Source organism: Euphorbia lathyris, chromosome 3 (assembly GCF_963576675.1).
Source record: "Euphorbia lathyris chromosome 3, ddEupLath1.1, whole genome shotgun sequence".
Classification (NCBI taxonomy): domain Eukaryota; kingdom Viridiplantae; phylum Streptophyta; class Magnoliopsida; order Malpighiales; family Euphorbiaceae; genus Euphorbia; species Euphorbia lathyris.
Window position 1 is genome coordinate 53,706,273 of NC_088912.1, and position 23,799 is coordinate 53,730,071.

Consider the following 23,799-nt stretch of genomic DNA (forward strand, 5'->3'; position numbering starts at 1 on the left):
AATGGTGAAGGGGTGGTTGTGAAGGCGAAAATTGAAGAGGGCGGCACCGGGGACATTGTTAGAGGTGAAGGTGGTGTAGAACTCCAAAACTAAGGAGGGGTAAACGTGGTGCCGTGCAAGAAAGTGATCGTACCAAGAGAGGGCACGGAGGCGCTCCACGAAAGCCCCGCCAAGGCCGAAACGGTCAAGAGTGTTCCGCTCAATGTATGGAGTTCCATAAAGTGGGCGACGGAAAATGTTTGGTAGTGCTCGGCCTCCCCCTCGGTTAGGAGATGAAAAGGAGCCCGGTGTAGGCGGGTAAGTGGTGGTGTCCCCTCCCGTTCGGGTAATGGTTGTTGATTTTGTGCGGAACGGGAAGAACGGGCCCTAGTGGACCGTGGGGGACGCATGTCGGCGGTATGTTTTCGCCTAACCATGGTGGTGAAAGATAGGAGAGGAGTGGATGAGGGGTAGAGGGTGTAGGTAGGTTGTGTGAGTGAGAAAGAGAGGGAGAAGAGGGGTTTAAATAGGGAAAAAGTGGGAAATCCATGCAAAGCTCGGATTCCCAGAGGGGTACGCGAGGCGTGAAGGGGCCACGCCCCACATATCCCTCCCCCTGAGCTTATTTTTCGCAAGAATTGGTGCGGTACGCGGGACGTGAAAGAGGGCACGCCTCGCGTATCGCACCTCCTGCCCCTTTTTGGTGGAAAAACGGGCTAGGACGCGGGGCGTATATGGAGATACGCCCCCGCGTAAGAGGGGGAGGTGGAAGGATTTTTTTCGGTTTTTGATCAGTTTTCTGATTTTTAATTTTAAGTTTTATGAGTTTTTAATGAGTTTTTATGATTTTTATGTTTAATTATTAATTGCTTAATATTTTTATTTATTATTTAAATTGTAATTAAGGAGGTAGTTAAAATTTATTGTGGAGGGAGTTTGAATTTGAAAAGGTGGAAGTTGATTGGATGGAAAGGAAGGTGGAGTGTGGAAGTGGAAAAGGTGTATGGGGAAGATGAGTGATGGAAAGTTTGAGGGAAAGGGAGTTGCCATGGGGAGTTGTAATTCACAACTCCCCGAGGATAAACGAGGCGTGCCCTGGGGCGCGTCCCGCGTGTCCTCCCACGTGGCGCTTATTCGAAAAGGTTTTACTCACGATGGGTACGCGGGGCGTGACAGAGGATACGCCCCGCGTAGTGTGTCTTTTATTGAGTAAAATGGGCAGACACACAACTACGCGGGGCGCATGGGGTTGTACGTCCCGCGTAGCTCAAAAAATGTTTTGGATTAATATGGGATTTGTTTTTCTTATTTTTATTTATGCAAGAGGATACAAAAGAAAATAAAATGAGAGTAAAAATAAAATGATAGCTGAAAGGGAAGATGATGAGATGGCAGAAACTAACAATGACATACGTAAAAATACTAGAAGTAGAGACAAACAAAAATAAAAATAAGTTGAAAAACGTTTATAATATATATAGACAAGTGGTTCGAGAAACTCAAACCGGCGCTACGTTTTGAGTCGAAGTAGCTCGACTTTGAACTTCCTCCTAGGTGTATGCTTCCATTCGCGTTAGGAATTCAAATTCTTGAATAAACAACCCGTACCTGCAAAACGGATTGTTCGCTTCAAAAGAGTTTACCAAAAACCAAAAACTATATGTACAGAAATTATCGAAGAGTTTAGTTTGCTCCCTTTTTGACTCCTTTGGTAGTTCAAAGGGAGCAAAATGTTCCGAGGTAGAAGGAACCTCCGACTCTTCTAGCTTTAGATTTATTTCCATGGGTCCGCACACAACCGGCTCATCGATGTCCGTTTCCTCACAACTGAGACGACTTTTATTCTTTGGGGAATCCTTTTGAGAAAACCCGACTAACTCGAGCTTCCCATTTTGACAAACCGAATTGGACTCTCGACTTGATTCGTCCGCGGCAGAATCACGAGGAGACTTCAATCTGGCCCATAGATTTCCTATTTCCCTGAAATATGTCTCAGTGTTAGATAATCCTTCATGAATATCTTTAAGCAAAGAGTCTACTACATCAAATTGCGAGGTTGAGTGTGGGCATTCGTCATCCATGCGGTCGTCCCACCGATGACGACTATGAAGCATCATACCATGAAACAAATCATTAGTAACGACATAAAACGAAATAAATTATTCACAAAAAGAGAAAATAATATTTACAAATGCTTAAACTAACAATAAAACGTTTTTATCTAATATTGCAAGATATTATAAATCCCCGGCAACGGCGCCAAAAACTTAATAGCGCGGCGTCTAGTGGTAGAGTTTCTACGATGAAATGTATATATTATGAGTGCGGACTCTATATCTATGGATGTGTTCTTTATAAATTGCTCTTAACTCTACTAGACGCTACGACTACTTAGGGGCAAGTGTACCCCGTCGTATCAAGTAATAATCCGGTTAAGACCGGGTATCGAATCCACGAGATTTATAACTGCAAGTATTAGACGACTCGGTTTCGTATGTTATTTAAGCGGCGTATACTTTGGGATTGGTGTATGACACAACTACAACCTACTCCTAAACTATTGGCGACACAGGTTTATGTAACGGAAAACTCCACGGAATGATATGGGCGACGATAAGTTATAAATATAAAAGGCAATGACTCCGAATATATTCGATTGACAATTTACTCTTGCAAAGACGACTACGTGTAGTTCGACCGACCCGTGAAGTACTTAGACTACGTGGTTCCTAGTCAAGGCGTGTCTAATGCTGGGGATCAGAAACTAGGGCCCGTAAGTTCCGTGGTGTGTCAATTCCTACGGTTTTCGGAGCGTCACTTCCGGTAGGGCAACACCTATATGAATCCCTAAAAATAGCCCGAATGGCATCGGAAATCGCGTTCCCCTACACAATAGTCAATTACGAGTATCAAAACAAGCAATAAACATCAACACGTATATAGAAACGGAAATTGCAAATCATATACTATAAATGTGGAAAGCATAAATGAGGAATACAACCAAGCCTAGTACATAGGAAGAGTGCAAGCTAATTAGCAAGCGGAGAGGGAAGAATCGGCCCTCGGAACTAGCCAACCGGACTCAAGACCGTCTCTTAGGACTTGGAGGTGGAACTCTCGAGCTTGGTGATGAATGATGGAGCAGAACGTTGATGGAACGCCGGAATAACCGAACAAGCTCTCGAGGTGGGAGAGTTTTATTACATAAACTGAATCTAAAACCAAAACTATACAATAACTATCTAGAAGAAGCAAAATGTAGCTATGTTCAAGGTAAGGTAAAGGTATGTAGAGGTGTCTAAATGATTGCTAGTCACTCTTATTTATAAATCAAGCTAGGGGTAGAATTGTAACTTCATAAGGTACAAGTATGGAGCAACATTATTTGGTGCAGAAATCCCATGATACGCCCCGCATAAGGTGAGGCACACCCTGCGTATATGCCCATTCCGTCAGAAATCTCCTGCATGTGGACCAATTCCGTGTTTTGTTGTCTCAAGCACGCCCTGCGTAGCTAAAGTACGCCCCGCGTAAAAGAGTTGACTCAAGGAGACAGTGCAGTCTGACTTTCAGGATTAGGCCAATCATTTCCGACATATGTCATACGCCTCGCGTAAGGTGTCATACGCCTCGCGTATGCTGAGTCAGTTCTACGTGGTGTCTGCGGATAAGGCAATTATTCCTGACACCATGTTTTACGCCCCACGTATAGGATGATACGCCCCGCGTATTTGAGTAGATTTTCACTCCTTGCTTGTACCTGAAATACAAATCTTGAGAGCCGAGTTAGCTTGACGTTTTTATTCCCTAAACTAATAAAAAACGAGGAAAATTAGCTCGAAGCACAGACTTTATTCTTATTTCGCTATTTTATTAAAAACACTATATTTTTGTAATTAAACTTATTTATTTCTTCTAAAATTAAACCGTAAATCACGCTAAAAGATAGGGGTAAAATACCCCTATCAGATATCCTGGTCAGCCCGCTATGACATTGATTACTCTTTTTTATCTGACTTCTGCTTGTTTTCTTTTGGATCTTTAGTATCTTGGATGAACTTGTCCAACTTGCCCCTCTCTATCAGCTTTTCTATTTCTTTAGATAACTCTCAGCATGCTTCTGTGCTGTGACTATTTCTCCAATGAAATCGGCAATAGGCCTTGCCGTTTCTTCTAACATTCACATGCTCCCCTACTTTAGTGACGAGATATCATATGTCCTATTTGTATTGGATTTTCTCAATCCACATGAGGACTTCCCTTTTAGGGGTATTTAAGGGAGTGTAAGTTGGTCTGTCTTTTGTGGTCCGTTTGTTCCTGGTTGGCGTATCTCGAGAGCTATCTTTCCATTTAGATTCGATATTTTGGTTCTTCAACATTAACACATCTCTCTCTCTTCATGTCATTTACCTCCATAAACTTATTGGACATTTCGATTAGCTCCATGAGAGTTCTAGGGTGATGTGTGACAATGTCTTCCCTTAATCTCTCGCATATGGTGTTTCAAATCACTATCTCTATGGCCGTATTGGGTGATCTGGACACATAGCTAGTTGAATTTGTCGATGTACTCTCTTAAGGGTTGATCTTCTCCCTGCACAAGATCATACATCTTTCGACATGCCACCACTAGTGGGATACACCTTGCGATTTTTTTTGCACAGAACTCCCAACTTAATTTCTCCAGTCGTCAATGGATCCGGTAGGGAAAGATTATAACCAATCAAACTCTTGCTCTTTGAGGGTTGTGGAGAAAACTCTATAGATGATTCTCTTGTTGGTGTCACAAACATCCATTAGTTCCTTGTATTGACGTGCATGGGCTTTAGGGTTACCTTCTCCCTTGTATTGTGGCAAAGTGGGAGCTTTAAATCTTCCATCTCCTTCAAAGCCTAGGATTTGCGCAGTGAATGGCAAATTCTTGTTAGTAGGGAAGGTTTGTCTATTGGCCGAATATCCATGTCTCGTCATATCTTCTTGCACTCGCATGTCGATCTCGTCCTCCATATGTCTGATGTCAAACGGCGAGGTGTGAACGGATCCGGTGCTCCGCCTCGAGGTCCGTAGTCATATGTTGGGGTCTAATCATGAAGTAAGGGTTCAGAAGACCCCTATTGTGAGATAGCATTTGCCCTGTTACTGGATCAAATTGCCATTGACCCGTTGGAGTCTCCAATCTTTTCAGATTGCCAAATAGTTCCATTTGAAGAGAAAGAGAATTGTTTATGGAGTGACTAACTGTTGATTTGATGTTGTGGGATAAGGGAGGATTCGACATTCCAGGTGCCATGAAGGAGGAGAATTATGCCGAAGATCCAAGGATTGCCCCTCCCTGAAGAAGTGTTTGGGCACTGGTGACATAATATTCCCAAGGCCTAGGATACGCATACGTGCTTCCAGAACCAAGAAAGGCTCCCCTCCTCTACGAATGGACCGGAGGGCGATTGTGCATGGGTGCACCAATCTCAGCGGACAGGTTTCCTAAGATCTGTCTTATACAGTCCCTTGATTTGTAACCCATATTGGCTGCTACTTCCGGTTCAACTTCCTCTTGGAAGGTTCAGGGAGATGTATTATGTATGCCTTGGATGATAGGTTCAGTAGGGTGGGTTGAGATTCCTGAAGTAAATGGGGAAGCAATCCTTATGGTGATAGCAGTAGTGATCCCTGTTGAGGGAGGGTTTGGTGGTCCATCAGTTGTCATTTTTGTTCGTGGTGAAACTCTAAAAAATTGAGAGCTCCACGCTCATCACACCAGTTGATATTTGAGAAGTCCTTCCTTATGAGGTACCGTTGGGAGCGACGGGGGAAGCTCCAATGCCAAAGTCAGTATTGCTATTGGAGAATAATAACTCACAAAAGCACTTTAGTAAATCAGAATACATACCTCAAATACCTTGGGGTTGAGGTATTTATGTAGGATTCTATAACCTCTGGATATTGATGATATGGTACACGAACAGTCATGTCATTAATGCTCTTTAACATATTAATTGCTCATTCTTAGGATTTTTTCGTTCTTGCCATCAATGCTATTAATGGCATTAACCATTGGTTACCCTTGAGACCATTCCAAGAGGATATAAGGGTGGATCTTATCATCTTTGCTTCGTCTGGCATATGTCCATCCTAAACGGGTCTAGATCCAAGCCACGTGGCTGGGCATTATGCTGGTAAATACTCATTACTTCTCATTATTATATGTTTGCACCAAGGATAACACGCGGATGTTATCAAAGTTATATTACACTTGGCATGCATAAAAATGTGATGCATATTGAGCATACAAGATTTAATGAAGATCCATCTCTATGGCTATCCTTCATAATTTGTTATATATCATAATAACATATATAACATTCATAACACTTCACAAGGGTAGTGAACTTCAGATTTCTTTGATTAAAACAGAACAAGAAAAGGAAAAACTTATCTTTTTTTTGTCATAATCAATTTCAGATTACGTAGTTAATCTCTTTCCCACCAATCTATAGATAACCCTATCTTTGGATAGATTCGTTTGTACTGATAGAGTCAAGGTTTGAGTTCGGAGTTTCTATTTTGTTGACTCCGTTGTTTTGTTCATTGTGAAACTCTATACAATCATGATTTCGTGATCTTCTGTTTGTTAGTGTCCACGCTCACGGCACCAATTTAATAACTGCATTTTTTCTCCTCTAATATTTCTACTAGTGGCTCCGCTGTGAGGACCGTTAGGTTCGACCGTGGGCACTTCGATGATAAAGTCAATAATATCATAGGAGAATAATCAGTATTGAAAATAGGATAATGTAGCTAACTTACTTGTAACTCCTAGCTAGGGTATATATACTCTCTTTTGCAATTCTCCTACTTTAATTGACTTTAATTGTCATCCATCCATTAATTTTCATTAACCCTGCATTAATTATATATTAATTGCTAGTAATCATTTTTCTAGAAGGAATAACAGCTTATCATCATTTTTGTAAATTGTCATTATTTATTCTAAAAGGAATAATGGTTGATGACATCATTTATAAATCAGATGTTATCACTAAATATTCACGAAATGTTTACAAAATAGAACATATTGTAATTATTTGGTCCATAACCTATCCAAAATTATATCATTTGGCCCCTGACCTATTATTTGATCACATTTGGCCCTTGACCTATCTCATTTGGTGAAATTTCACCCAATTTGTATGAATACTTAACGGAATCGTTATCTCATTGATAAGTAACGTTATTTTGACACTTAAACTTGAAATGTTATATTTCTTAAAGTTTTTTTTCCCCCACATTATGTGGAAATAATTAATTAGATTAAAAAAACAAACCAACAAAAAACAAATCCTAAACTAAAATCTATTAAGTTCAAGTATCAAAATATCATTACTTATTAATAAGATAATGATTCGGTTAAGTTTGAATTCAAATTGGGTAAAAATTCACCAATTTGGGATAGATTAGGAGCTAAATATGACCAAATAATAGATCAAGGGCCAAATAACAAAATTTTAGATAGATTAAAAACCAAATAGTGCTTTAAACCTATTATTTTGATGGAAAACGTTTTAAACACGACTACCGATTAAAAAAGTTTTCACGAATTAAAAAATGTATATCTACTCCATAACAACATAAATTAAGGTTCGTATAATTGTGACACATTACACAAACTTAACAAATAGTAATTATTAATATGTCAATCCAAAAAAATATTACCATATGGTGTTATATTATTTTTGAATACCATCATTAATATATATACACATATGCACTAAAATGATATATAATCTGAAAACATAATATAAAATCGAGATCACATAATATAAAATCGAGATCGAGATCAAACCGATTAGATTGATATAATTATGAGTAAGATTAACGTTGAATAATTTGATACTAACTTGGTAAAAAAAACACAAATCCGATAATGTTAATTGTGAGTGAGACTGGTATTGTAAAGCGCCTAGATAAGAGAAGTGAATTTTGTGAAGAGTAATCCCATTATTTATGTTTTGCAAATGAACCAAATAGAGATAATACACAAAATAAAAGTATTAATTAAGGTTTATGAAATACAGAAAGAAATCAAAAAGCAAGCTGACGAGTAGATGTGCACCAGCGGTCATAAGAGAGTTGAAGATTTGGCCAATCGGAGGCAGAAATAGTGAAATCTTGTAGCCAGTTGGTGAGAATAACTTCTTGATCAGTTGCTGATAACGTCGAAATGACTTGGTCCATTGCCCTTTCTACTTCCATCTTTTCAAAGCCCGTCAAGAATGGATATGACAATCCGTTGTTGGCATGACTAAATAATGGAAGCCATAACACTAGTAATCTGAACTTCACTTGATTGGGAACTTGGATGTTCTCATTGCCCAAATCTCTTAATATTGTTGCTACATTATTTCCAATTAACCATATTAGTATTTCTTCTAATAAGATACTATTAAGAAAAAGAAAAGATACCTGAAATCTTGACAATGAAACCCTGAACTCTAGGGTTAGCTGTGAATGCTAAAGAAGCAACAGTAGAAGCATAACTCCATTGCATCATTGCTTCTGAGACAAAGCCATAAGATTGGAGTTTATTGGTTATCCAAAGAAGTTCCTGTGCCAACTTCTCCGGCACCACATCGTCACTAATCTCATACCTCTTCTGAAACTGTCCGGTTGCTGCCTTGACAGTTTGAACCGCGATTCGCAAGCACAATTTAAACGTATTCACGTAAGACGATATATGTGAACCTAATGGGAGTGCCTTTATGAGGGTTGAAGCCCCAATAAAATCGTTGGAGCCCTGCTGTTTTTCAAGGCTGCGGTTCAGCAGCCTTAATGTACGCCCGAATGCTGAACCTAGAGCCATCCTATTCACTTCCATCAATTCATCGTGCCCCTCACTGAAGTTTCCGTCCATTATTTTCTCTGCCATTGCCATTGCAAATTGATATTTTCTTGAGCTGGCTGGTATCTCGTTCAGCAACGATAGGATCTACAACAGACAGTTCATTAACCTTTCAAATTCTTCCAAAAATTTCGAATCTAATTATCCGATTTTTAATATGATTTATTAAAATAAGGATTCATGAGGAATTTTTGGAAGAATATGTATATATAAAAATAAAAGAAAGAAAAGTAGTGTGGGAGAAGAGAGGCACATGTCAAAACACAGTGATACGTGGCTTTCTATGGTTTCTGTTATTCTTAGTTTAGATTACGGAATTTCCATCTCTTACCATTTTGTCTGTACCTCCCCGCCAATTATAATAAGCGGTGCTCTTATTAATATTATATTGAAAGGAATGTAAAACCGGCAGAGAAAATTAATCAGTATTCAAATCATAATCATGTTCAGAAATCAGCAAGTTGAGATCCAGAGTTGTTATTCTATAAAAACTACATCAAAATTGAATAGTAGAAAGGAGACTTACATTAGTGAGGACTCTACCAAGAGCATCAACAGAAAAGGCATGAAAAGGATCCTGAAGAATCAAATCCATGGAAGAAGGAGTTGAATAAGTGGACAAGATAGCCATTGAAGAAGAAGAAGAAGAAGAAGGAGGAGCATAATCATATTGTAAGTTGGAAGAAAAAGGAAGAAGAGAATGGGGAGAAAAAGGGAAATAATCAATGAAAAGCCTAATAACCCAAACGCTAAACCAAGTCATCAACATAAGCATGAACTTGAAATGATCCCTTGGCTTCCATCTGTATGAACTCTCTATTTTCAGGTTTGAAGCAACTGAGACAAGTGATTTTGCTGCAACGTCAACAGTAGACATGAACACAGAATTCAACAACCTGGATCTCGATGGTTTTGTTTTGTAAGAATACTCAAGAGCCATGCTTTTTTTTAGTTGGATTGTGTTTGCTTTCTAACCCAACAATATATTATATACTCATTTCTTTAGGCGGTAACCTTTCTTTTGTTGTTATCCATTTTCCCTGTTCGGTTGCCAGCGTAACCTTATTTTACTTGTCTACGTGCTCATTTTGTTTCTTACAAATGTTTCACTCTGCCAACAAAAATATAATAATAAAAAATGAATTAAGGATGCACTAAGAGGTTGAGATATACTCTAATAGAGAACATGGATAGGTTATTGGTGGTTTGAGGAGCCATTAAGAGACTGTTAGAGTTGATTTTTAATTCTTTCTCTTCAAATTTTAACTTAAGAGTCAAAATTAAGAGACTGTTGAAGACGCTCTAGTTAGAAACAACAAGGGTTGTCTTGAGAATGGGATGGAGGTGCCTCTGTCCAAGGTCCAAGGGAAGGATGGACCCAAAAACAATAATATAGAAATTAAATTTTAAAAGATGCAACGTTTACGGTAAATAATCCTAGGTCTAAATAAATCGCAACACACATCTAGGCACAAGGAGAGAGAGGTTCTATATTAGAAGAGTGCAAATCTCTGTTAAGGTCTTTAAATAACGTTAGTGTCAATTTTATCAACCGCTATGCGAATAGTGTAGTTCATGAGCTTGCTTGAGCTGCATACTCTATGTCAGGACTGATGGAATGGTCCTTAAGACCTCCTAATTTTATTTGTTCTATATTATATCCTAATTTTCATTAATGAAATTTTTTTTATTAAAAAATATTCTTTTTTTAATCGAAATAAATATAATTTCTAGACCTAAACAATTACAACACACATATATGACTATATTTTCTTATAATATTTTTTCGCATTTGATGCACATAATGTTTTTCAGAGATGAAAATGTTGCAAATGATTTTGTCAAAATTATCGATATCTACATTTCAAATTCATGAGTTTGTCAAAGAAATAGATTGTCATCCAAAAGTTTTAATTGCTTTTCGAATTATTCTAATTATGCTAGTTACTGTTGTATCTTTTGAAGTTAAAATTATGGAAAAACTATTTGAGATCATCAACGTCATGGAAAATATTAAATGGTTTAACAATTTTATGTATTAAGAGAAATATGTTAGAATATATTGTAGACACCAATTTTTAGTGATTCTTTATCTAGAAATGCTCGTATATAATGTTTTGTATGAGGAACGAAGTACTTAATACAAAATAAAATGTTTATTTATATGAACATGAATGTTTTTATTAGATCATTCACAAGCATAATAAAAAAGTATCATTTTTAAATAATTTTTTTATACAATTTTTTTCTACTTTATTTTTTATTTATACGTATTTATTAGAATCTTCATTTTCTACCTCATTTTTAAACCTCTAAAATTTCAGAACCGGTCCTAAAAATAAAGTATAGACCCTCTCGTCGTTTGCAGTTCTTCAGCTTTAAGTCATCACCACCTAAAGAAGGTGGGTATAATGATTTACTTGTGGCATAGGAAAGCATATAACAAAGAGACAGCCAAGCCAACGCCTGCCTGCGCCTCTCTGGTTCCGTTTCAATCTTTGCTAAGTATTTTGCATAAATTGATTTATTACGTCAAATTTTTTTAATACATATATGAATGACGAAAGATCCTGAAAATTATAAATGCTGCTGCTCATTATTTGATATAACATTAGATAGTTGATTATTTAATATATTATATTTGCTTAATACATCATTTCCCCTTCAACTTGTCAAGAAAGATTAATTGTTCCTAAACTTTCAAAGCATTTCAATAGCATTTTAACTTATATAAAATATACAGTTAGTGTTATCATGGAACCGATTAAACTAAAAGCTCGAACTGATAGTTAAGGCCCAATCATATATCTTATATTAATCTCCAACACACCTCCACACGTAAATGCCCATTGGGCTTGCAGCGTGGACAACACATGCCCATCCCGTCTTGTGTTTTTATTAATAAAACACATGGCGGGATGGGCCTGTATTGTGCACGCTGCAAGCCCAATGGGCATTTGAGTGTGGGGGTGTATCGAGATTAATATAAGATATATGATTGGGCCTTAACTAAAAGCTCGAGCTTTTAGTTCAATCGGTTCCATGACATGGTATCAGAGCCTCTAGGACCAAACGGTCGAGGGTTCGAGTCCCGGCAACCTCATTAATTTGTGGAATTAAAACACATGGCGGGATGGGCCTGTGTTGTGCACGCTACAAGCCCAAGGGGCATTTGCGTGTGGGGGTGTGTCGGAGATTAATATAAGATCTATGATTGGGCCTTAACTATAAGTTCGAGCTTTTAGTTCAATCGGCTCCATGACATGGTATCAGAGCCTCTAGGACCAAACGGTCGAGGGTTCGAGTCCCGGCAACCTCATTAATTTGTGGAATTAAAACACATGGCGGGATGGGCCTGTGTTGTGCACGCTACAAGCCCAAGGGGCATTTGCGTGTGGGGGTGTGTCGGAGATTAATATAAGATCTATGATTGGGCCTTAACTATAAGTTCGAGCTTTTAGTTCAATCAGTTCCATGACATGGTATCAGAGCCTCTAGGACCAAACGGTCGAGGGTTCGAGTCCCGTCAACCTCATTAATTTGTGGAATTAAAAACACATGGCGGGATAGGCCTGTGTTGTGCACGCTGCAAGCCCAAAGGGCATTTGCGTGTGAGGGTGTGTTGGAGATTAATATAAGATATATGATTGGGCCTTAACTATAAGTTCGAGCTTTTAGTTCAATCGGCTCCATGACATTTGCGTGTGGGGGTGTGTTGGAGATTAATATAAGATATATGATTGAGCCTTAACTATAAGTTCGAGCTTTTAGTTTAATCGGTTCCATGACATGGTATCAGAGCCACTATGACCAAACGGTCGAGGGTTCGAGTCCCGACAACCTCATTAATTTGTGGAATTAATAAAACACATGGCGGGATGGGCCTGTGTTGTGCACGCTGCAAGCCCAATGGGCATTTGCGTGTGGGGGTGTATCGGAGATTAATATAAGATATATGATTGGGCCTTAACTATCAGTTCGAGCTTTTAGTTCAATCGGTTCCATGACAAGTGTAACACCCTGATTCAATACCATGTAGATATTGTACGCTCTAGCCCAAATCCAGCACCTTGGACCGCACAACTTTAAAACGCGTCTATATGTATTGGATTCACATCTTACTAATAAGCCCCAATCACTCCCTCTCCATTTCCGATGTGGGATTCAGTTCATTCCTGCCCCATCGTCATCCCTTAGGACCGCTCATTGCTCAGGCCTTCTACCCCGGCGCCACCCACTCCGGACCGGGTCGTTACAGGCCCACCAGCTTCCGCCTGGTTCGAGTCGGCTCTGATACCAATTGTAACACCCTGATCCAATACCATGTAGATATTGTACGCTCTGGCCTTAAATGTAACCCTCGTCTCGGGTCACATTAAAAACACTCCGAAATCCAAGGAATTATCATAATTTCATGCAAACAACAACACAATCAAATAAAGCCTCCTTATTTATTATTGTCTATCAAAAATCAATATTCAAAAGGTTCAATAACCAATAAAACAATGTAATCGATCAACAAAAATTCACTTAATCTAAACAAAGTAATCCACTTCAACAATATATTAAATCCTAATAAATGTCCATAAAATTTCTAATGAGAATGAGACGCTTGTGCTGGCCAGTCTGAATGCAGGGTAAACCTGAAAATCTAGCAAATAGAAGAACTTCTGAACCTAGCATGAAAATTTCAACATGGCAATTAATTAATTAATTTCATGCATCTTAACTTAACATTTAGTAAATCAAACAATCAAGCATCAATCAAGAATAAGATATGAACGTATCATCTCGTATGTGACTTGATTTATCTGAAACAATAAAATTATAATTTATTATCTTTATTTTTAAGGGCCCAGCTAGACCTAAGTGAAATATACTCAATGGTCTCATGGTTAACAATATTCCAACATAGGCATACGCTAAACGTACCCTTTCAACCTCATAATGATTATCTCAATAATACGATATTGCTATCGTCCCCAGTTTCAGGACACAGTACAAGCTCAATAACACCCTACCCAGGTGCCTGTGGTCACAGTTATCAATAAACCTCCAGACCATTGAATATACTCACTCAAGCTAACTATTTATGTTTTCTACTAACTCAGATATAAACCAAGACAATTCCATAATTCTTAATTTTCTGAACTCATATTCATTCCCGTTCTACCATGGTATCATTTCACGGCTAATTACCTCACTAGGTAAATAGATGAGTAACACCATTTCAAAAGAAACAAAACATTATATTGATAAATCTAACCATAGAGATAACATTTGAAACTCCAATATCAAATCACGATTTATATAAATAAAGTACCCATCAAATGATAATCATATACTCAACATACATTTAATTATGATATAACAACACATTAATAGACACTCACATATATATATATATATATAAACATAAACAATTAAGTTTACCTCTCGTCTCAAACACTAATTAATTTCTTCGGGTTCTAACTGACTCATTACTGGCTCCCCGGAGTTTCGCCGGAACGTGGTGGTCAGTCGCCGAAAGTTCGTCGGAGATACCGGAATCGCGAACCGAGACTATCACGAGATAAGCAACGATCAGGGGAGTCTAAAAGTATGCTCCTTTCACTATTAAGATCGTCTAAAGTGTCGAGATCTAACACTTTACCGGTGAAAAATGCTCATTCCGGCTACCACACTTTTTTTTGTCAGAAAAATATCAATAGTAGTCTTAAAATTTTCTTCACGAAATAAGAAATTTAATAGTATAATTTTTGTTTAAAAAGGTGGCCGGAATAAAAAGTTATAAAGGAAAATATAAATAAAGAAAATAAGAAAAAGGAAGGGAGATGAAGCAGGTATTTGGTTTTCATTCCCCAAAACCTGAAATCGCACCCTACTCCTACTGTAACTAAAACTCAAAATTAATAATTAATAATTAATAATAATAATAATAATAATAAATATAAAATAGTAATAATTAATAATTCAAATTCATCCAGTTATGGATAATAACAATAATAATTAATTAATTAATTAATTAATTAATGGGTACATATAATAAATTTTTTTTTATATAAATTTCAATTTGTAATGTTATAATTATAATATATTATGATTTTTATTTTGTAAAAATACCCTCTATAAAATTACGGATGTTACAGTTAGCCTTTTAAATTTGCATGAATTGTAATAAAGAGTTAGTTAAATATAGAAGATGTATTACACACGTCTTAAAAAAAAAGTAAAACGACCAAATCGGATATACAGTTCTAATATTAGAGAAAACAAGTTTTAGAGTTGAGCAAACAATAACTTTTTTTTAAATTTATTTTGTAAATTATGTAATGACATTTTAAATGTGTCATGCAACTTACTTTTTTGCAAATGAGTGATTAATTGATTACATTTTACGTAATTTTAGAAGACTAACTGAACATTTTATGCAAGTTGAAGAGCAATGAGGACACTATAAAAGTTCAGTGGACCAATCAACATTTTTGAACAAGTTGAGGAGACAAATGATATATTAAACCTATTATATTTGTTATAATTTTTTTATTATTTTCTTTGATAATAATGTTATTGCTGTTAAAGAAAAACTTTAGCTCTTCAAAAAAAAACCTATTATTTTTTAACACTATTGTTAATATGATATATAAAAAATAAAAAGTACATATTTTCAACATTATGCTACATCACGTGGAATGAAATAAGATACATTGTCCAAATAAGATATGGCAAAGGAAGTTGAATGAGAAGGATCCGCCAACTAATCTCATTTAACGTATATCCGCATCGTATCATTTCTGAACAGTTTCAAAAGAAACCAAGGTACACTGCAATTACCACCATTAAAGATAGTAGTCGGGGTACTAAAATGACATTCAATGACCGTTAAAAGTATTAATGACGTGATTGTTCAGATATAGTATCATTAATGATAAAAGGTTACAAAAATATATATAAATACTCTGACTCCAATGTATTCTAAGTATGCTCACTAATTCTCTTAAAGCTCTTGTGAGTTGTCCTTATTCTCAAACAATATACTGACTTTGGCATTGGAGTGTCCCCCGTCGATCTCAACAACACCTCACAGGGAAGAGATTTCGGCCAAGGAAATTTACACAATTATCAACTGGTGCGATGGGCGTGGAGCTCTGAGTAAAATATAGTTTAACCACGAATAAATATGTCATTTGATGGACTACCAAATCCCCCCACTACTGAGATTACTATTATACCCACTACGAGGATTAATGTTGTACCCAGCACTGATGCCGTCATAATGGAAAATTTGCATGATGCTTCTCCACGTACATCCATGAATGAAGTTGGAATGGTCGTGGCGACTCACATGAGTCAACAGGCAGGAGATCGCATAATTGCGATATTTGGAGAACTAGTTGAGAGACTTGTGGCATGTGCCCAAACTCACAACCGTACCCCAGCAACTGCGCAACTTGGAGATGTGTTTCTTGGATCCGGAAGTGCGTGTCCACACTCAATACTAAGCGAACACCTCTCCACTAGTGTACTACCTATTCTCCAAAGAGGAGAGATCCTGGGATCCATAGCAGACTTTTCTTCGCTCATACCTCCAAGAGTCATGAATCCTCCATTAGCTCGAAATACCGAATCAACGATTGGTCAAACTAGGTTTATTGATCGACCCATCCGAAGGGAGCTTTCCGGGAATCCAACGAGGTCAGAAATTTCGTGAGAGTTATAGCAATTTGGTCTGGTCACAAGATAAGGTTTATCTCAGAATAGAGATTGGCCAAATCATAACCTCATAATCAGGTCCCAATCCATGACTATTTTACTCCCCAACCTGCTAGCATGGGAGGAACAAAAGATGAGATGGATAAACGAGTGCTGGATTGGCTAGATATGGATACTTGACAAATATGCAAACTCTGTCATATAGAGTTTTTCTTTTCACATTGTGAATCGTAAGCTATGAGAGAGATCGAAGGTTCAGACCTCCCATCTTACCACAATACAAAGGAGAAGGCAATCTAGAGGCCCATATGCAAGTCAATATAAAGAATTGATGGAAATGAAGGGATAATATGTAGAGTTTTCTCAACTACCCTCAGGGGACCAGTGTTTGACTGATTCCAATCTTTTTCTCTAGGATCAATTGATGGATGGGAGCAGCTAAACCGTGAACTTTGTGCTAAATTTGCCGAATGTATTCCTCCGACAGTAGCCTATAGAATATTGTATGATTTGGTATAAGGCAAAGATCAACCTCTAAGGTAATATATTACTATGCGTACAGATCACATGAGTTGATCTCAATACCACCATAGAAGTTATGATCTAAAACACCGCCTATGAAAGACTAAGAGAAGATCTAGTTACAAATCACCCTTGGAACTCTCATGGAGCTGATTGACATGTCCAAAAAATTTATTGACTTAGATGATGTAAAGAGAGAAAGAAGAGCAATGTTAGAAAGCCGAAGGGGTGGGAATAAATAGAAAGAAGTCCCTCGAGATACGCCTCCAAATAACAAATGAAACATCCGAGAAAGACCAATATATTTGAATGCTCAAAAGAGAGAGAGAGATCCTTATGTGGATCGAGAAAAGCCAATATAAATGGGACATCCAATATCCCGTCACCAAGGGTGGGGAGAACGTCGGACGAAACTCCAAAGCATACTGCCAATTTTACAGAATCAAGGGCCATAATACAAAAGCTTGTTGGGAGTTGTCAAAAGAAATAGAGTGGCAAGCAAAAGTCAGATCCTAAAAATAAGTTAAAAGGCGTTATAAACGTCATAGTTGGTGGACCAGGATATCAGCCTCCGGTTAAAAGAACCAAGACATCTCCACGGTCTGACAGTAAGAAATATTCCCTTAATCGTCCATTCACCGAATCAGGAAACGCTATCTCCCCACATGTGGATGCTCGAGTAATAGCCATGACCATTAAAGGATGGGATATGAAGCGAGTGATGATTGACACCGCAAGTTCTTGTAATGTTATCACTTAGAGGGGCATTCGCCAAATTAAAAGTAGATCCGATACGAATCGAACCTACATTCGTAGAAATATTAGGAGTGACCGGACATATGATACAAACCGATGCCCAAGTAATGCTGGAATGCAAGATAGAGGATGAGAACCAGGCCTGGAAAGGTGATTTAGAATTCTTTATCATGGATGGATAATTGGCGTATAATATCATCCTGGGGATGCCATTCCTTTCAGAAACTGAAGCTCTAGTCTCCATTCGACATTTGGTGATCTATATCCCCACTTGTAAAGGCGGAGTCATGATAAAAGGAAGCCAAAAAGTGGCACAAGAAACTTACTCTGCATCACTATCGATACGCCCACAAGGAAAAGAAAAGAAGAGGAAGATGAACCAATTACCATAGTTCTTAGTGAAATAGAACGACTAATAATAGCCACTGGGAAGAAAGTGAAGATATCCAATTGGTAAGAGATACTGAGAGAACATCTACTTGGTTCATGTCTTCTTGAGACGACTGAAATAATTCGTATCAGTTGAAGGTCGTAATGGTTTGCTAGAACCCACTTACACTCAGTGGCCTTTGGTCCACGACTGACTGAGGATGGATCCCTAGGATCGTGCATACACAACTGCTTGGATGAAGCTTAAGTAATAAATACATGTTATGTATTTAATCAGATAAGAACAGGTTAATTAATTGCTAATTGGTTATTTATTAAATAACAAGTTAACCAAGTTAGTTTAGGAAATTGATTATAGTCGATTAATAAACTTTCTAATATAATTAATTGATCAATTGATTAATTAGATTACGTTGGGTAACTTATTAATGAAATTGATAATTCAATTAAATTCTTTAGGGTCTTAATTATAAAAGTTAGTTATTCTAATTGACTAATTGATGTCAATTGAATTAAATAAATTCTCTTGGAAATTTACTTATGAGATTGAAGTAATTGAGGGTCAATTTGAATTAACTGAATCATTAAAAACCTAATTTGAGAAAGTATATTAAGGCTCCTAAAAGAATCAACCCTAACCGTAACACACTAATGCAAATTTTGGCCAACACTAATTAGAGCATCCCCTTGCTCTATTTAGCAACTGTTCTTACTCGGCTAGCACCGGCTCATCCCGAAAGCGTTGGTGCACGTGACTCTAGAGATATAACCCGTAAGTTCTAATCTATTATTAGAAAAAGGTTTTTAAAGTTTAATCTATGGCAATCTAACACGATCGAACGGATTCTAGAAAATTTAAACGGTAGTTTTCCGCTGCACTTCGTTTTGATTTCTATGATGAATCCCCGATAACTATAACAACTATTGTTTTATAAGAAAAACAATAAAAAAATTAAGAACAAAATAACTAGTACATATAAAAAATATTATTATTCACAGCCAATTCGGGAGGAACACCTCACAAGTTTATGGGTTCACTTTCTTCACAACCTCGAAAGGATCATTTTGTTGAGGTTGAAGCATGCTACTCGTTATGCTTGAAAACCTCTCTATGCTTAAGTATACTAGAACTTCATCCAAACTAGAAATTGTAAATTTCCCCGTTGCTTATCCTCTTTAGCATTCATCTTGGCATTTTTTTTCCATTTTTTCCCAACATCAAATGAAATATCTCGACGAAACTTGTCGATCCACTCATTAGCTATCGTATAAACACTCTTTATAGTCCCATATTGTTTTGAGTATACCAATCGTAGACTTCCGTACTATTCTCTTCATTAACTCGATACTATTCACAATCTTCTTCCACTCGTAGCCGACATCAAATAGAATGTCTTGACGATACTTGTCAACCCACTTCTTAGCAATCCGGAAAACACTCTTTGAAGCTCTCACATTGCTTTGAGTTGACCATCCTCGAACTTCATCCTTCTTTTCACTAACGCGTATTCTATTCACAACCTTACTGATACCAAATGATGCAAAGAGGGGTTGAGAGAAAGAAAATAATGAAGGTTTTGATCCTAAACCAACGAAGAATTCTCAAGCTCAACATCAATCAGTTGAAACCCCCAATTTTATGAGTAATAACTTGAAGGAGTTGCAAAATCCCTAATTCTTAGGTATAAACCTTGACTCTAAAAAAGAGAGATCTGAAATTGATTTGATAAAGATGGTAGCTACATCTTACAAAACAATGTAGGTAAAATTACTTAAAACACAGTTACAAAATAATAAAGGGAGGTTAAAACAGTCAAAAGCATAAAGTAAATGGAGGGGGGACTAAACAAGAATTTAATCAAATGGAAAGAAAATGTTTAGCTGGAAAACCAGATGTCGGCCTTAGCTGAAGTTAGAGAATGTTTTTGTCATGGAACCGATTGAACTAAAAGCTCGAACTAATAGTTAAGGTCCAATCATAAATCTTATATTAATCTCCGACAGTTTCTAATTTTTCATCTTAATCTAAAATAAGGCATTCCCACACCCTTAACAGAAATTGACTGTTCCCATTGCTTCGCTTTGAGTCCAGTTGACTTGATTTCTCCCGATTACCTGTTTTATTAATTTCGATCAACTTGATACCCTCATCATGATCAAAGAACCTTCAATTCTCTAGTGGAACGATGAGTCAGATTATGATTCAGAGATTCCATCCAAATTAAGGTTTCAGGTTCTAGCTTCCAAGAAATTCAGTTTTTTCAACCGAGTTGAGTTGAGATCAGTTCCACTGTAATATAATGCTTCAAGACGATCAAGAAATTCCCAAGGGCACTACCTCCAAAACCTTTTGACTTTTCTAGAGATCAACAATCTTCAACTGCTGATAGCTCCAAAACTTTCATTAGCATTCAACACCCCATAGAAAATTAAAGACAGATCCACAAGTTAAGTAGAGCCAACAATGTATATCTTATCAAGCGAAGCTATGAATTTAAAGAATTTCCATGCCAACAACAACAATTCTAGTCCATAGAAACTCTGTGATTCTCATCTAAAGAAAAGCTCAGGGGCGTTATTTTACAGTTAAAGAGATCTTCCATGTTGGTGATGGTAGAAACAAGAATATATATAGAACATCCAAATTCTGTTTGTTTGACTAGATGTTAATTAACATGAGAGAAAGATTTGTTCGGCTTTGAAAGAAACAAAAGTATGAATTCAATATCAAACTCTTAACTCACGCATTAAACAAAGCAAAATACATGGATGAAGTAAGCATTATTTTCCAAAGGCCAAACAAGCAACACCTTTTCAAAATACGCCCATTTAGAGCTAAGATGATAGGATGTTTTTAACAAATTTCATAAAGTAGTACTTAAGATCAACTCGATACACATGGATCATACCTTGGTGTTGAATGGTGCAAGATATAATCTTCTTCAATGCTATACATCCCTATCCCTTTCCCTTCCACTTTCAATGTCTGAAATGCATACACCTGCTACGCCACCATACCTGATTAGCTCTTTAACACTTGAGGAAGTCCTGGCGTCTCCCAACAACTTAAGTATTGCATCTTTTAGGATTGCATACTTTTTATCAACCAAATTTGGAAATTTTTCCTTATCAACCATCTTTTTCAGTATCTCAAATGCCAGAGGGAGTTTGAAATCGGCAACTAAGCAACTTACTAAACTTGTATAGGTGTAAGTGTCAGGTTCCATTTCTTTCTCTTCCATATCACGAAAATGAATCAGAGCTGCTTCCGCCCTACCACACTTGCAAAGACCATGAATAAAAGCCATGAAAGCAACTCTATTAGGAAAACATTCTTTTCTCCACATTTCATTCCATAGCATGACAGCATCATCAGCTCGTCCTGCTTTACATAACCCATCTATTAAAGTAGTGTATGTAACGACATTAGGTTCAGTTTCCTTTTCCTTTGCAGACATACTGGAAAGACAAAGCAGGGCCTCATTCATCAAACCATTTTTGCAGTAACCATCTATAAGCAAATTATATGTAACCACCGATGGCACAAGACCCTTTCTCAACATCTCATTGAAAAGATTTTGAGCTTCAGCAATTCTTTGGGACTTGAAAAGGCCTTTTATGAGGATGTTGTAAGCAACCACATCTGGACGATGGCCACGAGCACAAATGTCTTGAAACAGCTTGAAAGACTGATCTATTTCTTCAATTTCAATGAAACCATCTAATAATGCAGAATAGGCAATTATATCTGGTAGAAAACCTTCTTTCAACATATCAGCAAGAAATATGGAAGCTTCCATGGCCTTCCCATGTTTACACATTTTGTTTACCAGCAAGGTGTAATGTTTTACCCAAGGCTCATGACCATGTACACGCATCTTCTTTACCATATCAATAGCTCCAGAAATGTTGCCTCTCCTGCATAGGCAACCGAATATAGAGTTGAGAGTAAATTGGGTTGGATCAAACCCAGACTCTTCCATTTCTCTCAAAAGCTCATAGCTTTCCTCTAATCTATCAGAATTGCATAGTCCATCTATTAAGTTATTATAAAGTAGTAAATCTCGATTACAATCAATTCGAGCCATATCCTGAAAGAGGCAAAGAGCCAAGTTCAACTTCCTAGCCTGTATCAAACCATTAATAACGATACTAAAACTGGTAGTATCACATTTATATACAAGGTTACTGTGGCATCCATTTCCCAACATTGCCTGAAGAAGCTTGTAAGCTTTATCTATGAAGCCAGTGTTAACAAGAGAATTCAAAAGGGAATTGCAAAGCAAAGTCTGATCTATATCTGTGTACTTGTGGATTTCATCTATTACGCGAGCTAATTCAGCTTCAGGAAAGGCCAATATTAGCTTAGTAACTATTCTAACATCAGGTTGAATGTTGAAGGTCTTCATTTCTGAAAACAGGGACAAAGCTTTTTCAAATTGTTTATTTGTGCAGAGGCCTCCAATGAGCACATGATATAGTGAAATATCAGGAGCGATATCGTAGTTGGTCATCATATAAAACAATTGGAGAGCCTTGTCTAGTCTGGAGTGCTTTGCAAATCCATTAATCAAATTGCAAAAAGTCTTCTCATTCAATCTAATATTTTGGTCTTCCATCATTTTAATAAACTCGAACGCCTTATCCACCTCACCCCACATGCTAAAAGACATGACCAAGATAGAGAATACGTGCGCATCAATCCAGCCACGGCTATGAATCTCATTAAAAATACCTAAAGCTTCATCGAACTTCCCCTCGTTACAATAAGCCTGTAGCACAGGTGTCAACGTGTACTTACTGAATTCGCATCCTTGATCACGCATTTCTTTCAGTTTCATTTCGAGCAAACCAAAAGAAGTAGGCTTGGACCTACAAATAGCTTCTAACAAACAATTATAAGTATAACTATTGGGCACACAAATGCCCATCCTTTTCGCTTGATCAAATAACAAATTAGCTTCATCAACCAATCCTACACTACCCAAACACCTAATCAAGAAACCAAGAGAGCCAGGAGTGATTGAACACCGAGAATTCAAGATATCAAAGGATAAGGCTTTCAGTGAGGCATTTTGTCGAGCACGTGATAGGATGGAGGCCATGACATTGTAAGTATATATGTTATGCTTATAGCCATATACATATTGGGTTGATGCCCAAGTGAAGAAGATGTGAGCTATTTTCCAGTTATTCAACGAATTTAACACAGATTCAACAACTTTGGTATTTAGCAGCGGAGCCAGATTCTTCAATTTGGGGTTTTCTGGGGAAAATGGTTGTTTGGAGAAGATGGAAGTGAGATCATTGGTAATACGGGTGATATCTGGAGGAAGCGCCGAGAGGTTCTTAACGGAAATAGATCGTGGGTTGCAGTTGCAGAGGATATGCTTCGTTATTTTCAACATTGCTAACCTCTAATTATTTTTTCTACTTTCCACTCTTTATTACAGCTAACTTTGAAATGCATTTGCCAATGGAGGTAAGCTAACTCACTTATGATTTTATATATATAAAAGAGATTCAGTATATATGTATATTTT

General features: G+C 37.3%; 2 protein-coding genes across 2 annotated transcripts; both read right to left on the reverse strand.

The window, feature by feature from the left end:
• Positions 1–7,878: 7,878 nt before the first annotated feature.
• Positions 7,879–9,846, reverse strand: LOC136222028 (uncharacterized). The gene is made up of 3 exons (XM_066009505.1): positions 9,402–9,846; positions 8,440–8,962; positions 7,879–8,369 (listed from the first exon to the last, which is right to left on the reverse strand). The coding sequence occupies exons 1-3, from the start codon at positions 9,813–9,815 to the stop codon at positions 8,059–8,061; spliced, it is 1,248 nt and encodes a 415-aa protein (XP_065865577.1). The 5' UTR covers positions 9,816–9,846; the 3' UTR covers positions 7,879–8,058.
• An 11,068-nt stretch (positions 9,847–20,914) lies between these two features.
• Positions 20,915–23,737, reverse strand: LOC136221799 (putative pentatricopeptide repeat-containing protein At5g08310, mitochondrial). Its single transcript, XM_066009225.1, has one exon. It carries the CDS (start codon positions 23,662–23,664, stop codon positions 21,205–21,207), a length of 2,460 nt encoding a protein of 819 aa, XP_065865297.1. The 5' UTR covers positions 23,665–23,737; the 3' UTR covers positions 20,915–21,204.
• Positions 23,738–23,799: the final 62 nt, after the last annotated feature.